At 37.2% G+C, this 19,421-nt stretch overlaps 2 protein-coding genes across 2 annotated transcripts; one reads left to right on the top strand and one right to left on the bottom strand.

Annotated features, from left to right (window-relative positions):
• Positions 1–100: 100 nt before the first annotated feature.
• LOC126375159 (BTB/POZ domain-containing protein KCTD3) lies at positions 101–11,053 on the top strand. The gene is made up of 13 exons (XM_050022022.1): positions 101–268; positions 878–1,191; positions 2,374–2,527; positions 2,742–2,818; positions 2,904–2,997; positions 3,465–3,685; positions 4,364–4,576; positions 5,582–5,698; positions 6,284–6,423; positions 7,629–7,803; positions 8,429–8,525; positions 9,281–9,468; positions 10,452–11,053. Exons 1-13 carry the CDS (start codon positions 222–224, stop codon positions 10,592–10,594), a joined length of 1,980 nt encoding a protein of 659 aa, XP_049877979.1. The 5' UTR covers positions 101–221; the 3' UTR covers positions 10,595–11,053.
• Positions 11,054–17,128: 6,075 nt separating this feature from the next.
• On the bottom strand, positions 17,129–19,247 carry LOC126375171 (CAAX prenyl protease 2). Its single transcript, XM_050022039.1, has 6 exons — positions 19,081–19,247; positions 18,743–18,987; positions 18,499–18,666; positions 18,222–18,290; positions 17,846–17,908; positions 17,129–17,647 (listed from the first exon to the last, which is right to left on the bottom strand). The coding sequence occupies exons 1-6, from the start codon at positions 19,176–19,178 to the stop codon at positions 17,445–17,447; spliced, it is 846 nt and encodes a 281-aa protein (XP_049877996.1). The 5' UTR covers positions 19,179–19,247; the 3' UTR covers positions 17,129–17,444.
• Positions 19,248–19,421: the final 174 nt, after the last annotated feature.

Genomic DNA, 19,421 nt, shown 5'->3' with positions numbered 1-19,421 from the left:
TACAGCGCCATCTATATCTTTTTTGGGAAACGTAGCCTGGAAAGACCCTCATTAAATGGCAACACTTTTTCAATATTTGACAGCTGTTGTTGACGTTTGCTTTCCTGAAGCGAGTCGCGATGGTTCCCTTTCGAAAATAAAAATAAATTCGACAATATTATAGTGGTAATTCCATACAAATAGATCTGCTTTTGAAGAATTTAGTCTCTGTGCTATTGCAAATGTCCAATTACCAAGAAATCGTGAACTTGAACGTCGGCGGCACCAGGTAAGCGAAAAAGGAGAAAGTAAACAATTTGTGTGCTGTTTTAAATTGTTTAGTCCAGTTATCTTAAATTGTGATAAATGCATCGAAATTGTGTTTTATTGTTTCCGCGGCACATCGCTGCTTGTTACCGATAGATACCTATGACAATCAACGACTCTTATTCCAGTTCAGTGGCCTATTTATGTTGTTATCGTCTGCTTATTCAGTTCTACAGATCAATAGCATTTATCTCATTACAGCAATTGGCATGTCACATCCTTTGCTATTACTGTTCACACACAGGGTATAACTGATACATGTATCAACATACTATAAGAATAGTAGACAAAATACCTACCTCAAGTAGCCTCTGTATAACCTCATGTATCATCTGTCATCAAACTAGTTTTTATTTTGTTTATAGTAGCTGTTTTATTTTTATGACTAAATATTCGCGTCAACTTAGTTTGTTTATTATAATCTAAATAAAGCTGCTTGCACTGTAATAAATACACAAATTAATACATAATTGGTTACTTCTTCAAAGAATAATAAGTTAGCTTTGTTTTTTCACTATTTATTACATAGTTTCTAACTTGTATTTCAGTTTATTTATTTTTTATGTTTCAGGTTTGCCACCTCCTGGCACACATTGACATGGGTGCCAGACACATTCTTCACAGCTCTGCTCAGTGGCAGGATACCAACGGTCCGAGACGAAACTGGCGCCATATTCATAGACCGAGACCCAAACTTGTTCGGCCTTATCCTCAACTTCCTTAGAACTCGAGATATAGACTTAAACAATGTAAATATAAGAGCCCTGAGGCACGAGTGTGACTACTTCGGTATTACTCCTCTGAGCAGAAGACTCGCATTGTGTGATGAGATGAACCATTCCTCTTGTGGTGATGTGTTGTTCTATGGATATCTGCCTCCACCCTGTAAGCCAATTTTATATATTCTATGCCATTATTACGGGCATAGTGGTGAGAATTCCTGCAGACATTATCATATTTTAAACTGTCATTTTCTTATCAGCTTCAAAGAAAATGGCCACGTATAAAATTCATGGTACACACATGAAGTTTAGGCCGAAATCTAAAACAACCCTCTAAAAATTTTTCAACAGAATTAAGTTGACAGCACACGTCAAACGGGTTGCATATCTACCAGAAAGATTTTAAAATAACATTGTCAATTATCTGTCCCTTTCCTTTTCGGCAAATAAGAAAATGACAGGTATAACTTAAAATTAGATGGTCTCTACAGGAATTAGCACCAATATATTACTTTACTAATATTAGTGGTAATATTGTCTGATATTTTGTGTTAGTTTTTTTTTTTTATTATTATAAACAATTGCAAAGTACATTATCATGTTTAGTACAGTACATCACAAACTAAAGTTAATGTACATACCAACTTATAATCAAATATAATTATGATCTTTATCTGATAGCTTGATAAATAACTGATAGCTTTTGTGTGTTAAGAATTAACATAATTTAGCATATAATATAAAATATCATTAATCTTATCAACTGCGATTGTTTCAAATGAAGGACATAATATGAAATGTAATTTAGATCAATATGAATGCAAATATTTTGCTGATAACAATGCTATTCATTCAGTGATATTTTTTAAGAAATGCAGTAGTTTGACTAATACCTAGTAATGATAAAAAAAATAATTAAATAATATAAATATAGAATATAGGCTATATTTATTTTATTTAAATTTTATTTGTTTTTTTATTGTTTTTTTTAAATAAAATTAATAGAATATAAATTATACATAGGAAGATAGAAATGTCACAATATACTACTATTTGTACCATTTTATACACATTCACATTATATAATTATGTAGTCTGGCGAGTTCTTGGGGGCTCGGTATGAAACAAGTCTTTGAGAAATTAATGTTTTAATTACAGTGTAGGTCACTTATAATTAAGAAACAAAACTTTTTCGCGGCGCGCGGGTTGGGAAATCCGTATCAACTCGAGAACGTAACTATTGCAGCGGGCCGGTAGGCGGCGCTCGCGTCGTCCGGTAGTAGGTTCCGTTCCTCGCGCTACAGAAGTCCAGTTACAGTTATCTAATAATATGTTTTAATTTCAGTAAGCACAAATACTAATGGTAGAAATGGAAACAGTTGTTCGAGAAAGAATTCGACTGCATCTAGCACAGAAGTGACTGTAAATAGAACACACTCTAGGAACTCATCACTTGACCTCCGCACTGTGGGTAGGATACCTTCGCAGGATCAGCTAAGGTAAGATTTAATACAATTCGCGAAATCACAGATTATATTGATGGAAGCGCCGTGCATAACTCGCGTAAAGGTAGCGCAAATAATGCTCCTCGTTCTCGCAAATGTGCTGAAGCGATAAATCGCGACATCAATATCGCCACATCATGAGAGTAAATGAAATAGTTACTCATTTACATAGACCGAGAACAAGATAAAAGTGTTGATATATTTTCAGTCGTTGTGGCAGAGGACATTCGAGGGCTGCGTCTCTCGGCAATGCCGATAGTCACAAAGGACTCCGGCCACCCGAAAGTATGTTAAACATAAATCTATTTACTACTTTACTTACTGACCTCTATGAAGGAAGTTCGCATGATCAATGTTCCTGTTGTTTCAGTAAGCGCATGGGCCGACAGTATGAAAGTTCAAATAATAAAAGCACATCACAACTGGATTGCTGTAGCCTACTCACATTTCGTAACTGGGTATAGGTAAGCGAAAATCCAAATGAAAACTGCCTTTTTATTCTCAATGTAAAATCCAATCAAATGTAATCGATTTGAGCTACAGTGTATTTTGTAAATGAAATTGGTTAAAAAGCCACAACAGTCACTATTAGATTGTAAAACAGTAACTGTTAAATTGTTTAACATCGGCGTCGTATTGCCTCGCATGTGGTTAGGTACGACATCACCCGAGATAGTACGGTCACGAGCATTAATATGTATACACTTTGGTACCATGTCACATTAACTTTTTTGACAAATTGAACTGTAAGTCTCACTAAATGTCAAATATGTTAGTGCGACAGAGTCCTAAAGTGGGTACATTATATTGCTCATGACTGTACCCTTTTTAGTTTTAAGTCTTCTAAAATCTAATCATGATGTGATTGTCCAATTTAACAGAGACTGTGCAATAATTCTAGAAGTTCTCCAATATAATGTTTTTCTTACAGATTGACAGACTCATGTGGGTGGTACGTAGTATTCCAATCGCCCGTACAGGACTCTGTGATAGAGCGGATAGCGCTGAACGCCAAGACGGGTGGCGGGGGCGCCAACTCTAGCGGGAACAACTCTGCGGGCACTGACGTCATGCTCGGTGTCGCCAGTGGACCACTGGTCAGACTCTGGGCGTTCTCCACACACACTGAACCCGTTCGGAGGACTTTAGTTGGTGAGTGTACGTCTTTTATTCACGCACACGACATACAAGGCAAATGACAGCCCTCGCTAATTAAGACGAAGGAAATCTCTATATGACAGTTACAATGTTATGCCTTCTTCAAATAATTAACACACACATACACACCAACTCACACCAGTTAACCAACCAATGCAACCACCAACTCTGTATCTACTACACATAAATGCATCGTATACTTACATAACTAAGGTATACAAAGCAGTCAATGCTCCATTCCGTACTAGCAGGATGGCATTTGTATGTGGCTGATTGTAGCGTGTACTCGTATGGCATTCGTATTGCCATTTCTTTGCAACTGTTTGATATAGGATGCCTGTCGCTATTTCAATTTTTCAAGAATTTAGATTCTGCTTTCACATTTGACTATCAATTTACGTCTATTTTGTGACTGTACTTCCACGAAAAGGAAAGGGACGGATGATTGACATGACAACTGTTAATTTTAAAATTGTCAGTTTTTTTTTTTAATTTCCGCCTAAAATTGACGGGAGTTCCATAAATTTTATGCCTCTCAATTACCCGTCCCTTTCCTTTTCGGCGGATAAGAAAATGACAGGTATAACTTGAAATAAAATCAGATGATGTGTACTGGAATCAGCACCAATAATATAGTTTTAGATACTTGTCAACTTTACCCTTTGTTCCCAGGTACATTTAACTTAGGTGTGCGTGTAGAACACCTTCTGTTTGTGGGGCCGCAATTGGTGGCCCTCAGCGGCGCCGGCAGCCGCAGCAAGGCGGGCGTCTGGCATACCAGCACGCAACACTGGCAGACACAAGATGTCGCTCATCTCACCACGTATGATACTGCTGGGTCCTTCCTGCTGTTGGGAACTGCTACCGGCGCGATCAATTATATTGGTGAGAATTTCAGATACTTTTTGACCAATTTCAATATTGGTGAGAAATTGAGATACTTTTGAGGACTAGCTTTTGTAGAATACGATATAATAAAACGAATATTCTTTCTTAAATTTTCAAAAATGAGATAAGAAATAAATAATATGTTGTGAGTGTCTAAACTTTCCTATAATATTTTTCGTCCTTTCCATGTAAGAACTCCAGTTTTTTCATGATTCAGGTTATGTGAGATCCCCCGTCTCGAAGCGAAACCATCAAGTTGATAAAACTGGCAAGTTTAATGTTCATTTTTGAGCCAGGTTTATTTAGTTTATTTTTTCCAAAGCTTTGTATTTTTCATAATTTATTAAACAGGGTTTCATAAAATGTAGTACGATAAGTCGGTGATGATTTTAATGGCTGTGGAGCCTGAAACATGTTTTGAGACATGCTTTAGTCTTGCCATGGCAAAATTTGTAGTAAATAGAAGTATCTTTTAAATATACAAAGGCGGTACCGTTTCGAGGCGGGGAGCGAGATCCTATGAAATCACCGACTGTCGGCGATTTCTTTGAGAACGTACTGGATTTCTTTGTGCACTCGGCGGATTTCTTTGTGAACTCGGCGGATTTCTTAGTGAACACGGAGGATTTATTTATGAACGCGGCGGATTTATTTGTGAACACGGCGGATTTCTTAGTGAACGCGGCAGATTTCTTTGTGAACATGGCGGATGTTTTTGTGAACGCGGCGGATTTCTTTGTGAACACGGCGGATTTCTTTGTGAACGCGGTAGATTTATTTTTGAACGCGGTTTGTTCATACTGTATACTAACTCGAAGAATACAAAAACTCTCTGGTACCGCCTTTGTGTACATTAGGCTTTAATGGTATTTTGTAAAAAGTTCATAGAATATTTAAATCTGCTTCGAGTATTTTATTGTGTACTTCCTTCCTGAGGTCCACGTGGGCTTTGTGGGTCATGTTTAAATAGCAACAATATTATACACCTTTTGTTGTCCACAGACATGCAAAAGTTCCCGCTGCGTATGAAGGACAATGACCTTCTCGTGACACAGCTGTACAAGGATCCCAATCAGGAGCCGATCACTGCAATATCTGTGTACCTGACACCGAAAACTAGTGAGTATTAACAATAATTGTATATAGATATTACCATTTAGATATTTTGTTTCCAGATACAAAATTCCTAAAGCCAAATATATTTTACATAACTTCTATTAAACAGACCAACCAGTTCAGTACAATTAGTGATTATATTTCAATAAAGATAACATTTAACATTAGCTTCAATGCGCGGTAAGAATAAGATCTATCAAAGTACGTAAGCTGTAAACTAGTGTTGCGACGTTCATTAGCAAAGTGATGTATCAGTCGATATTAGGTCGATCGATTCTTTTTTATCTGATACTGAAGTGTCTATCTGACACCAATTATCCCAACCCGCGAACGGAAGACCGTCCAGATACAGGTTCGTTCATATAATACCTCCGAAACCCAATTATCGGGAATGTGGGTTTTTCTCCATGTTTTCTAACACCGCTGAGCACATGATACTCATTTATGAAACATTTCGGAAATCATTGGTTTGGGCCCATGTTGGGATTTGAACCTGCGACCTCACAACGACGGTCAAGCGTTCTTCAAGCTTTGATATTACGGCTCTACTTCTACGGTAATTTCTTATTATATTTTTTTTTTCACTAGACCTATGTGGCAACTGGATAGAGATAGCATACGGCACTCGATACGGTTCCGTGCGAGTGATAGTTCAGCACCCGGAGACTGTCGGGCACGGCCCACAGCTGTTCCAGACGTTCACTGTGCACCAGAGTCCTGTCACTAAGGTAAGCGATAAGCGCGGTATGAATCAAATTCAAAAATACCTTTTTTCAGTAGGTAACATAGTTACACTTTGAATTGTCATTTTTTACATTCACATTTTTATAGCAGCTCACAACCTGTATAGCCGGGGAAAAGAAGCTGCAAGAAAAACCTCGGCACAGGGCCCTAGACGTTCTTTTTTAAAAAAAAAACTGTTATACAATTTAGTTCTGTTGACTGCCTAATATCAGTTCTCAGACAGGTAATCCTATGCATTCATATCTTCTAGATAATCGCTAATCTTATTACCTTTTAACACGATCCTCCGGAGTCGCAACTTCTAAAAAAAATTTTTGATACGAATAATTAACACTCCCACGAAGCTTTTCACAAAAAGTTCATTTAAAAGCTTATTGCTTTAAATATTCAAGTAACTATTGGCAACCGGATTATCTGGCTGCACAGTTTGGTTTGGTTGTTGTTGGGAATCAACATTTTGTGTCTTTCTTGAGATGTGTGGTGATATGACCTTATACACATATATACATTCTTATCAAGAATTCGGTTCTTGATAAGAATGTATGTATGACTGTGACAATGGTGCCATCAACTTATTTTTAACCCCCGACGCAAAAACGACGGGGTGTTATAAGTTTAACGTGTCTGTGTGTGTGTAAATGTGTATGTGTCTGTATTTGGCATCGTAGCTCCCAAACGGATGATCCGATTTTGATGCGGTTTTTTTTTGTTTGAAAGGTATATTTTACTTAATTTGACAGGAGTAAAACTAGCTCTATCTCGTTCTTACATTTATTGAAAGTGAAGGACACTGGTTTAAGAGCTGTCAAACTAAAGTTTGATTAAGGTTGTATGCATCCTAATAGGCCAAATATCTCATTGGGACGTATACTAGGTTAAAGATAATTTATGAAATTCTGATTACTAAATAAAGACAGATCTAAAAGTAATGAAAAACATTTTCTTTGTTCTATTTAACTTATTTATGAATTTAAATCAAGAAAAACGTAATAATAAGTCCGACATTTCATCACTATTTTCTATGACGTCACCGTGTGCTTTTTCATACAGATTCCATAGTAATTTCGTGTTTTGACGTTTAGTAAATAGTAACTGATTTGACTAGTTGGAAACTAGCCTATTCTAGGTCCCAACTTAACAATGCTCAAACAAATTGCAAAATAACTAACTCCAATACTTTCGATCGCAGGTCTCCTTATCAGAGAACTACCTGATCTCGGTATGCAGTGAGTACAACCACGTGCGGTCGTGGAGGGTGACTCGCTTCCGTGGTATGATCTCCACACAGCCCGGCACTACGCCTAAAGCCGCCTTCAAAGTGCTGGCTCTGGAGGCGCCTACTGCCCAGCCTCATAATGATTGCGGTAAGAACTTCTTCAGAAGCTGTTACTATATTCGTATGTGTCGTCGTTGAGCACTTGGAAGGTGACTCGCTTCCGTGGTATGATCTCCACTCTGCCCAGCACTGCGCCATAGATTAAGGAATAAAAAACAAAAGTACCACTACCACCACCACCAAAAAAAGTACCACCTACGACGCAAAAGTATGTAACTAAAATAATCTTCTTCTATCGTATGGATTGTGAGGTGGAGTACCAACCTCATCAACCCTAGTGTCAGGGTTACTATTGAGCCGCCAAAGGCCCCTGACATGTAACTACTACTTACTTACATCAGTAAGTAGTAACCGGGACCAACGGCTTAACGTGCCTTCCGAAGCACGGATCATCTTACTTTCGGACAACCAGGTGATAAGCCTGCAATGTCCTAACCAAACTAGGGACCACAAAGTATTTTTTGTAGTATGTCCCCACCGGGAATCGAACCCAGGACCTCCGGATCGTGAGCCCAACGCTCGACCACTGAATATATTAATTAAAAAATATATGAATTTTTCGACGGGAAATTCCACTTCCTATCAACTCAGAATAATGGTTAGAATCATCCTTCAAAGTTTTCATTACGATGTCACATTTTCTTTGTGCGCAGGACCCTACGGTGAACAGGACGAAGAACAAATATTTATCCAGAAAGTGGTTCCTGATACTGATACATTATACGTACGACTAGCTTCTAATGGAAAGAGGTAATCACATACGTCAATATATATTATATATAGCTGGAGACCTATTGACTGACTGTCTGACTGACTCACTCACTCACTGACAGAGTTGTTCTCCCATAAGGAGCGTCTGGGGGTTAAAATTATGTATGGGGGGTGTGCTTGGGATTTATTTTATATAGTTTTATCAGACACAAATCAAAAACACATAAACAAAAACATTCCACTCAACTACAATTGACTTACCAACGCCATCTATCGTGTTTTTGGAAACGCCAATTGGAAAGTCCCTCCTTGTAAGTTTGCGTCAAATGGCATTAGCTACATGTCATTTTTTATAGTCTTTATTTATTTTATTTATTTGGTCAACCAACGGCAAGTACTGATACACATACTGCAGTACAGTTGTTAGCGGAATTGCTATCTACTCGTACGACGACGTCGTGCACGCATCGATTTAATATATCCACGTGGATAGCATTCTTTGATCCTATTGGTCCAAATTCCGCGCCGCGCGGCAGTAGATAGCCGTGCCGAGCCCGCTGGTTACAGTTTGAAGTTAATACATATAAAAAACTAAGCGCCTCGCCACTTACAGGTGGACACAGCATGCACTAATACTTTAGGTACTTAATTACAAAATTAAATTAGAGCTATAAAAAGTAACAACTTCAATGATTAAAAAGTATCTGTTATAGATAAAACAGTCTTTTTGATTCGAGGAACAGATGTGAAGAAGATATCTCTTTGTCTAATAGTTAATCGTTTTCTTCTATCAGAGTGTGCACAATAAGATCAGTAGACGGGTCAGCCGTCTCGTGCTTCACGGTAGCGGAGTGCGAGGGTGCGCTGCGGCCGCGCCGGCTGCTGCTGTGCGGACACAGGTCCGGCGCCGCGCAGATGTGGGACCTGACCGCGCCTATTGATAAAGCTGCTAAACAGAACCAGGGCGTCGCTGCTAGCAGTGGTAAATATTTGTATTCTGAATTTAAAATAAAATAGCACAGTTAGTACTTAAAGTAAGTATATCTCTGTATTTCTTTTTTAATTTAATATTTATTATTTTTATTGTGTATCATCATCATCATCAGCCCATTAACGTCCCCACTGCTGGGGCACGGGCCTTCCCTATGGATGGATAGGGAGATCGGGCCTTAAACCATCACGCGGGCCCAGTGCGGATTGATGGTTATTAACGACTGCTAATGCAGCCGGGACCAACGGCTTAACGTGCCTTCCGAAGCACGGAGGAGCTCGAGATGAAAACTTTTTTTTTTGTGGTCACCCATCCTATGTCCGGCCTTTGCGAAAGTTGCTTAACTTCAACAATCCCAGACCGAGCGCGTTTACCGTTGCGCCACCGAGCTCCTATTGTGTATAATTTTAAGTTATTGTTGTAGTGCCCTTACAGGGTTCCTGTTTGTACTTTCTTCTACTTTTAAGACCTCTGTAAAAACATCAGGAATGCAATAAATATCTTATATAACATAGCCTTAACATCACGCCTGCATACCCGAAGGCAGGCAGAAGTGCATATATCGGCTATGTTTAAGTCCCATGTAATAGACGGCTAGCCTATTGTCTAATAGCAATTCTAGGTTACCGATTCATACCTGGTGCAAATCCTGAAAACTCGTGAAATCAATTATCACGGTCCAAACATGAATTCCAACTGGCTTAAAGCCATAGTCGGGATTCGAACCGGTGACACTACCGTGACTATGTGAGTCACACATTTTCCAAACAGGGTTATTACGGTATACAACACGTGACCAGTCGATTTCTTTAACATATGAAGGATGACACCCATATGGAATGTTCCAATATTTCCCTTTAACCACGTTAATGTTTTGTAAAAGCCTACCTACCTACCTCCCTAGACCTAGTTGTATTTTTTACATTAGACAAGGCAGCGTTCTATAAACTAATTTAACAAAACCTTTTCACTAGGCGAGGGCGATGAATCTCCCGTACCGGACGGTGGGCCGACTCCTGACGAGCTGGTACGTCTTCTGTCTGCGTGCGACCTGGACGCCACGCCGGTGCCGGTCGTCGTCCCGCAGTCACCCAACAGGCCAATGCAGGCACCATGAAGCAAGGCGTGCAGCGCACTACTATGGCTCTACTCTTTCGTTGTCAACGCGTGACACGCTTTTATATTTCCTTCCATCAACGCGTGACACGCTTTTATATTTGTAGCCATCAACGCGTGACACGCTTTTATATTTCCTTCCATCAACGCGTGACACGCTTTTATATTTCCTTCCATCAACGCGTGACACGCTTTTATATTTGTAGCCATCAACGCGTGACACGCTTTTTTATTTGTATTCATCAACGCGTGTCAGGCATTTAAACAATCATCAATGCTAAACAAGGTTTTATAACGACAAGTGAAATGATTCTTACTACGATCTTACTTATGCAAGTTGAGTGTTTTGGTTTGTAACATTCCATTATGACTAAAGTTCATGCTGTTAAAAGAATAATATCAAATGCTTTTGATAGTGTGATTCATTTTCATTAAGAAGCGTCCTCTCACGGTTTGGATTAGGTAGCTTTTGATAATGAGGCGGGTCAGTGAACTAATTTAGCTTTCAAATAATAATCGAACAGGCTAAACAAGTTGTCAACCTGTCAATAAAGCAAACGGGTAATTGAATGACAGCTATATTAAAAATACGTTATGGATATAATAACGGACTTAGCAGGCTACGTTCCCTAAAAATATAGATGGCGCTGTTCAGATTTAACGTGATAATTACCTATTTTCTTATTGCTCGGGTACATAATTAATAAAAAATACAATGTAATAGCAGAGATTTATATATATATATAAGTAATTGTTGCTTGATATTTAGATCAGATTATGTAAGTATATCTACCTATATTGCTCCACTTCATTTTGATCAGAATAATAATGGGTGGATGATGTGTTGTGCCTGGGTGTAATAACAAGGGTCATTATTTACCCAAAAACAAAGATTAATGTTGCCTACCTACGTCTGTTATCCATGAAATTGGATAAAAAAAAACAAATAAAAATAGTACAGCGCCATATATTTTTTTTTTGAGAACGTAGCCTGGATATTCCCTCATTGGAAAGCTAAAGGGATTGAACCAGTTAGACAAAGTAGAACCAGTAGTGACTCATGGTTTTAAATGGCTTAAACAGTGCTATGAAATGTTTATTTATAATAACGTAAGTTTGGAACACTTATACCACGCTTATTCAGCGTTATTTATTGCACTGTGTAATTTAGTAGAGGACCATTATTTCCGCCTGCGCAAAGATTGTCAGTTATATCATCTCGAAGCATTTGTGTAATAACACAAAGCTAAAGACTGATTTCATTTTCAAGCTCAACCATCTTCATTGAAAAATCTCATAAAAAATATTTTTGAAAATTAATGGCACTGATTCCTGCATACACCTAATTTTATTTTAAGTTATACCCGTCATTTTCTTATTTACCAAAAAGGAAAGGGACGGATGATTGACAACTGTTAATTTTAGAATGAAGGAATAACCCGGTCTAATAAAATAGGCATCTCGTATGCAATTCGTTTGACGTGTGTTGACATCTTGATTCTGTCGGATTATTGGCCAATATACAATTTTGGAAGGATTTTCTAAAGTGTGTTGCACTTTTATGCCTGTCGATTATCTATACCCGTCCCTTTCCTTTTCGGTATAACTTAAAATAAACTTAGATGGTGTGTACCGGAATCGGCACCAATATTTTTATTATTATAAAGCGTTAATATTTTGAAATATAGGTATACGTGACTGAATTCATCATAATAATATAGATATTAAATAGTTAATCGATGTTATTATACTTTAAATATTATGTAGATGTTGTTATTTTTATTATTCTCGATGTGATTTCTGAATTTTCTCACAAAATATTTTAATTACAATGATGTTTCAGTATTGTTGTTGTCATAGGGCTGTACCTATACAAGCTTGGGTATCAAATTATCTATGTAAATATGGGGTAAATAAATTATTTACAAATAATCTGTTGGCCTTTTCTTCGCTTCTTTGGGTAAGTTTAACGGGCAGGCGAAACGGAACGGCGACACGACGGCGTGTGAGAGAGTAAGAAGATATAACGCTCTTTCACTGCGGAGAAGGGTCGATTCCTGTACGGTCACGAGTACTAATATGAATAAACTTGAAACCATGTCACATTAACTTTTTTGACAAATTAAACCGTAAGTCTCAATAAATGTCAAATATGATAATTCGACACAGTTCTAAAGTGGGTACATGATATTGCTCATGACTCATGACTGTACATGTCCGCTTCAGTGGACATCCATCCTTATTCTACTCGATTTTCTTTTTCTAGTGTCCGTCGAAAAATCACGTCGTATTGTAGACAATGGATTTCGTCAATCTGCTTAGGATGTTATAGCAACTTGCCCAGGGATATTTATCTACGCGTTTACCCCGGAATTATTAAAACACATGTAAAGGTAAGAACGCTTAGTTTTATTAATGATTCGTCTTTTTACTTATATCTATTCACTGCAAATTTATACAAAATAAATTAACTTTAGATTCAAAACAACCTTGTATAAGCAATAAGAAACAATAAAAACATTATTTCTAGCTTGAATTCACTTCATACATCAAATAAAAAAGCTAATATAGCGTCGTATCCATCGTTGTTCGAATTGTCAGATATAAATAAAACAATTGACTAGTGAGGCAATACGTTACTATTTACCCATAAATGAAAACCCTGCTGGCAATGTTATAGTTTTGCAAATTAGTAGGAAACTCTTGGCTGCCTAAGGACAGCCATACACCATGTAGACTAAAGTCACACCCTGGACACTTCACACAAAAAAACCTTTTTTTTTTACGCAGACACTACACATTATCGCACAGTTCTCCTATAGAGTATGCGGTAGAGATTTCCGCTCTAGGATTGGCTTGCACAGCCATGAAAGAAAGTGCATTTCTTCGAGGCAATGACGTCATAAATCGTGTGAAACATACGTATAAGGCCAATGATGATGACAAATTATCGACGTTATCGTTTCGTATAGACGTTATCGTACGTCTGACGCCATACAATTGAAGACTAAAGTAAGCCCGAGGGTCGGGGGAGAGGTAAAACCTGTCTGACGGGGAGCGGAGAGTTGCCGTTATATACGTAGTCTATGCTAAAGTAAGACTAAATAACCTTAGACTAGACCATCGAAGAAGGAATAATTCATTGCACTAGAAAGGAATAATTTACATTAGACAAGCATAATGACAGTTCAGTGGCCTGAGCCTGAAATTAAAATTGTATAAAGTTCGGAGCAGCTAATATTTGAACCACATCTGGCAGTACGGAATCGCACTCCTATGCTTTATCCTTTTCTGTCACTCACAACCGTCTTTCACTAGAGCGAGATAATGTGACCGCAACCAACGGAATTGACGAGGCAGTCGGAGTGCGGTAGAACTCCCACTCTTTATCTCGCTCTAGCAAATGACGGTTCTGAGTGAGAGAAAAGGATAGTACGATAGGACAGTACGATACGGTACAGCTACATGTAGTTCAACCCTAGTAGTTCTATTTGCAGTCATAGGAGCGTTGTGTTATGTTATATGTAATTGTCATATATATTAGTCACAATACCGTAATCTTATAAATATAAAATGTTTTAATGTATGTGATGTGGTTGTACTTTATAAATAAATAAATATGTTAGAAGTTATATTTCCAAAGTACCCAAGATACGTACACAAGACACATGCACCTTACATGTACCTACATACTAATTTTTACATTTTGTATAGTTAAGTAATGGTGCTAATTCCTGTAAATACCATCTAATTTTATTTTAGGTTATATCTGTCATTTTCTTATCCGCCGAAAAGGAAAGGGACGGGTAATCGACAAGCATAAAATTTATGGAACACACGTCAATTTTAAGCACAAATCTAAAACAACCGTCTAAAAATTCGCCCGGGTTATTCATTTATTTACTCATTCTTCCTAAAATTAAGAGCTGTCAATCATCCGTCCCTTTCCTTTTCGGCGGATAAGAAAATGACAGGTATAACTTAAAGTAAAATTAAGAGATGTCTGCAGGAATCGGGGCCACTAGGTCATTAGTTACGGCATACTTGTAAGTTATAAAATACCTTCTGATGGTTTAAGAGCCACGCTCTTGCCTGTGTAGCATTCTCCATGCTACTTTTTTAGGGAAAAATAGGGCAGTGGTTTCCGTCTTGCCTTCCGCCCCGCAGTACTCTGTCTGACGTGAGTGGGATTACGTCCCTAGTCTATTTCAAAGCCGTACTAGTATTTCTGTCCTCCGCCTCTGAATAGTACCTACTGGTAATTACTGCTGCCTAAACAAACAAATACCTATATGTATAGCATAATTTAGAATAGAATAGAATAACTTTATTCCCAAAACAGTGCAGTACAATAGTAGAGAAGCTAAAGATCAGTATACAAATCAAAAAATACACTGCCAGGGAAAAGGGACGCACCATATTGAGCACAAAAATGTTCCTACTTACCAATTTTCAAAACTATAACATTTTTCAGAGATATTTTACACTAACTTAAGTTGTACCTAACCACCTCTTAACGTCACATTTATGGCACACACAAAATCAAGCAAACAATATAAACAAATGAAAACATTTGAATTCATAAATGGTCATTATATAACACATGATAACATAACATCACACCTATGCCCTCAAAGGGCTAGGCAGACAGATGTGCATATACATAAACCCTCTCCTCACCAACTATGTAACTCCTGCGTAATAGGGGACGAGCCATCACTTCAAATGTCTCATTAACCAGGCACAAATACTGGAAACCATGTGATATCAATTATCTATTGCCATTTAATGGCTTAATATAACCTGGAGGTACCGGAGGCCCCGAGCGATCTAGCTTCACTTTTCTCCTGGATTGAGAATAAAGAACTGACATAAAATCCGTTCAGCTGCTTACAGAGTTGTTTGGTGACAATTCCATCCGCAACTGCGGAGCTTCTGCATCAATTCGAACCCAACGTGAATTTTTTTTTGTTAAATCGCATTCGTACCTATCAGCATCTGCGGATGTCGAAAAACCGCAACATCCCTGATCTACGTGGGCGATAGAGAGGTAATCTGTGTTCGTACCTATCTTGGAACTTCAATCTTGTCCACAAACAACTCGTGGCTATGCCTACCTCCGACCGAAGCAAACTTGGTCGTGTGCACATTTCTTTTTATAAATATCTTTACTTAATAAAGAGGGTTTTGTCAAACACTGACCACGCCACCCCCATCGGACTAAACTAGATTATCGCCTACGCAAACACAATTTTACATATTTATATAGCACCCTAGCCTTGTCCGACAATGGGCAAGCCAAGATACTATTATACAAACCAACATCTTCGATAATAATATTCGGGAATGGTATTAGAAATTGTTGTGTGCACATTTATTTATATTATATCGCTTGGTCGCCGTTTGGCTACACTACTAGAATCCAATTCCGATTACGTTTCTGCTTAATGTGACAGAATAGTTTATAGCAATTAATGGAATACTTATTACTTGATTGAGAGTTTCTTTTCAATAAACACTTAAGTATCTACAGTGATTTATCAATTACAAGTTACTGATGTGAGTTACAACTTTCGAGATTTATTTAATTATTGAAAAGCTAGTCCAAAACTAGAGAACTAGAGGTGATATGAAAAGTATAATTTATTAAAAAAGAACTAAATATACCAAATACAATATACGGTTTTTTTAGAAGTGTAGGGGAAAGTAAAATGGGGTTAGCATAATTTTGGCATTGGGTTTGCTGGCGAATATAGTGTGCGACAGCGCTCGCTAACGCCGCCGCTTCGCATTTGCTATCGCATCGTTATCTCGCTCTAGCAAATGACATGGTTCTGTGTGTCAGAAAAGCATAAAAGCAAAGGAAAGTGCAATGCGGTGCGGCTAGCTGTACTTCCTTGTTTATTCTATGATTGTCATACGCGAGCATATATGCGATACTAAAAAACTGTAAATATAATAATAAAGAATAATTTTCATAGATTATTCGACAAGATGTGCACAGACCACCTCACGCAACTCTTTCCGAAACGCCTTGAAATTCTATATAATACCTATGGGATTATGCGAATGCTCGCAAGTTTGAACAATCTTACATCGAATTTTATTTGCTACGGTAACTAATGTCAATTGACTAAGTGAAAAGCGTCTTATCTAGTTGCAATAAACGGAGATAGGTATTTAATACTGACGCGATGATGGATCAAATGTTAGGTGAACACGCACCTAGACTCGCTGCAGAGGCCATGCGATAATTGCACAAGTTGAATACGATTTCATACAAAGAAAATGCGATGACTTCGGCACGTGCTGCCCCGCAGGAGCGGCGCATCTAGGTGGCGATCACCGTTAGTCTATATTTGGACGAAAGTGACTTATTTACTCTGCCTCTTCTATTACTAAACTACATGGAAATTGATGAGGTGCAGAAAAAATATAACTTATTTTATATATAATAAATATAACTGAATAGATTGTTATTGTCTATTAATGTTTATTACGAATAAATGATTGTTTATTTATTGTAAAAAAAAAAAAAAACTTATTTTTTATTGATCTAAAATTGCAATTTTCAAGATTATTAAATAACGCATTCGTAAAGGACCTAAATATCTACCGACTTGGTTATTTGGTTACTTAATCCTGAAATCTTTAATTCTAATTTAAAAATAACTTAATAAGTATTTGTTGGTTTATTCTCTCTTTATCGATAGATTTTATCTTGTTTCCGTTCTGTGCAGTCAGTATGAAAAAGATTTACGTAATTATCTCAAAATCATAAGTCAATTAGTTACTTAGTAACGATTCGAACATTATTGTTTCAAAAGTTTCCATTTTGTTTCGTTATGTATTCAAGTTTGCCAATGTAATCTATTATCGTATATGTCTGGGCTCGTCAAGGATGTGAGGAGAAGGCACCAAAGAGTGAACCCTAATAGAAAATTAATAACTATGACTATTCTCTGTAATGGCGGGTACTCGCCAATCTCAGCGAAGTTCGGGAAACCCATGTGGTTGCAAAACATGTGCGCCATCAGTGGAGCAATGAAATGCCCTGAAAAAGTAAAAAAAAACATAAAAAATATTTTTTTTTTAACTAAAGAGTATAACTAATGCAACATGGTTTTCTTTTCTAATCTAATTTATTAAGAAAAATATAAAAATCTTAAAGAAAAGGAAAATAAATTTGTTCTGTTATAAGCGTGAGATTTATTATAATGCAGTTAAAGCTATTCTTAGTCACAATTCTTACCTGTCCTTAGAAATAAATATGCTGAATAAGCACCAAATAGACTAGTGTACATAAACTGGAATGCTGTAAAGAAAAATAAACACATTAAATGACTGATTTAAAAAAAAACATGAATATACCAAAACCATGCTAAGAGAAAGTGTATCAATTCCATCTCATTCTAGCATGTAACTTGTCTTTCTTATTATGTAAAGATAAAATATCATACTGTCTTTGCCATGTCTTCAGCTTTCATTCCGTTACTCTAAACAATGACTCATAAGGTCAGAACAATTATCTTTACAACAGTTGGCTCTGAGCCTGCATGTAAGTGCCAGAGGATTGACAAGGCACAGATGAACTTTGAAAATTTATGCATCCAACAATTAGTACTCACATGAGATCATAAGAGCAGTCTTAAATTCAAAACCAGCCTTCATTTGTTCAAACATGTGGTGGAAATGAGCTGAAAAATAAAAAAAATATACCTAATTGCCTGATTTTTTAAAATATTTAACAAGAAAGCACACTACTAATGTATTTATAAAACACTTAAGTACTTTTGGTATTACAGTATCATTATTTTTCAGGGCCAAAAGATTTTAGGGTGCATGTTAGGATTTTTTTTCTCTTTTTTTCCCGACTTTTTTTTTAGAGATATGGAATCCACTTACCTATGCCAAAGAGCACAGGCCCAACAAACACAGCAGTCATTGGCTCGAGACACTGAAGTAGTAATGGCATCATGCACGCACGGAAGACCCACTCCTCACTCAGGGGAGCCATGACGTGATTCCGTACCCATACTAGGTCATGCCAACTTGACCACCAATATGCTGGTGCTGGAAAATTTAAATTGGGTAGGTATTAACTAGTTAATACCCGATTTTCCTATTACATAAATTATAATGAACTTACCTCTATATATAGTCCAAATTCCTGACAAAAACTGCATGGTGAGAGGCCCCAAAAACAAAACGGCAGTCAGGACTAGCGGTAATATTAAAGCGTTTATGAAACCTGGTGCTCGCAGACCCAATTGATCATACACATCACCTCTAGTCAGAGACATATCAGTCAAAAAGTATTGAGTAACAAATGGTGCCAGCAACATCATACAAGACACACTAAAAAACCGTCTTTTTATCGTTGAAGGGTGGTCTCTGAAAAATAATAATATACTCAATTTATTAAAAATATCAACAGAATTTCAAGTAAAACTTAACATCTGTAAGCTAAAAGCCTTCCTTCATTACCTGCTCAATTTAGACCTCCACACGTAAAGGCTTGCAACATAAGAGAATGTTAAAAATATACATGCTAATATTGATAAAATACAAGTATTTTGAGACATTTTGAAAGGATTTTAATTATTTTGAAGACCTAAAAGGGAAGATATAAAATCAAAACACCCACACCATAAAACAGCTGTCATTCTCCTTTTTTTTTCGATGACAGCATACGTCAAGCAACCAGCCATGATATCTGCGTGAAACGGATTGCACTTGAGTGTTTTCTGTGTTTCTTATCTTTCTCTTTTTTTCTCACGCTATTATTCTTCTTAATCTAAATATATATTTTTTAATTTTATATTCCA

The sequence above is a fragment of the Pectinophora gossypiella genome, chromosome 18, assembly GCF_024362695.1.
Source record: "Pectinophora gossypiella chromosome 18, ilPecGoss1.1, whole genome shotgun sequence".
In the NCBI taxonomy this organism is placed as follows: domain Eukaryota; kingdom Metazoa; phylum Arthropoda; class Insecta; order Lepidoptera; family Gelechiidae; genus Pectinophora; species Pectinophora gossypiella.
This window is presented reverse-complemented; position numbering and strand designations above follow the sequence as displayed.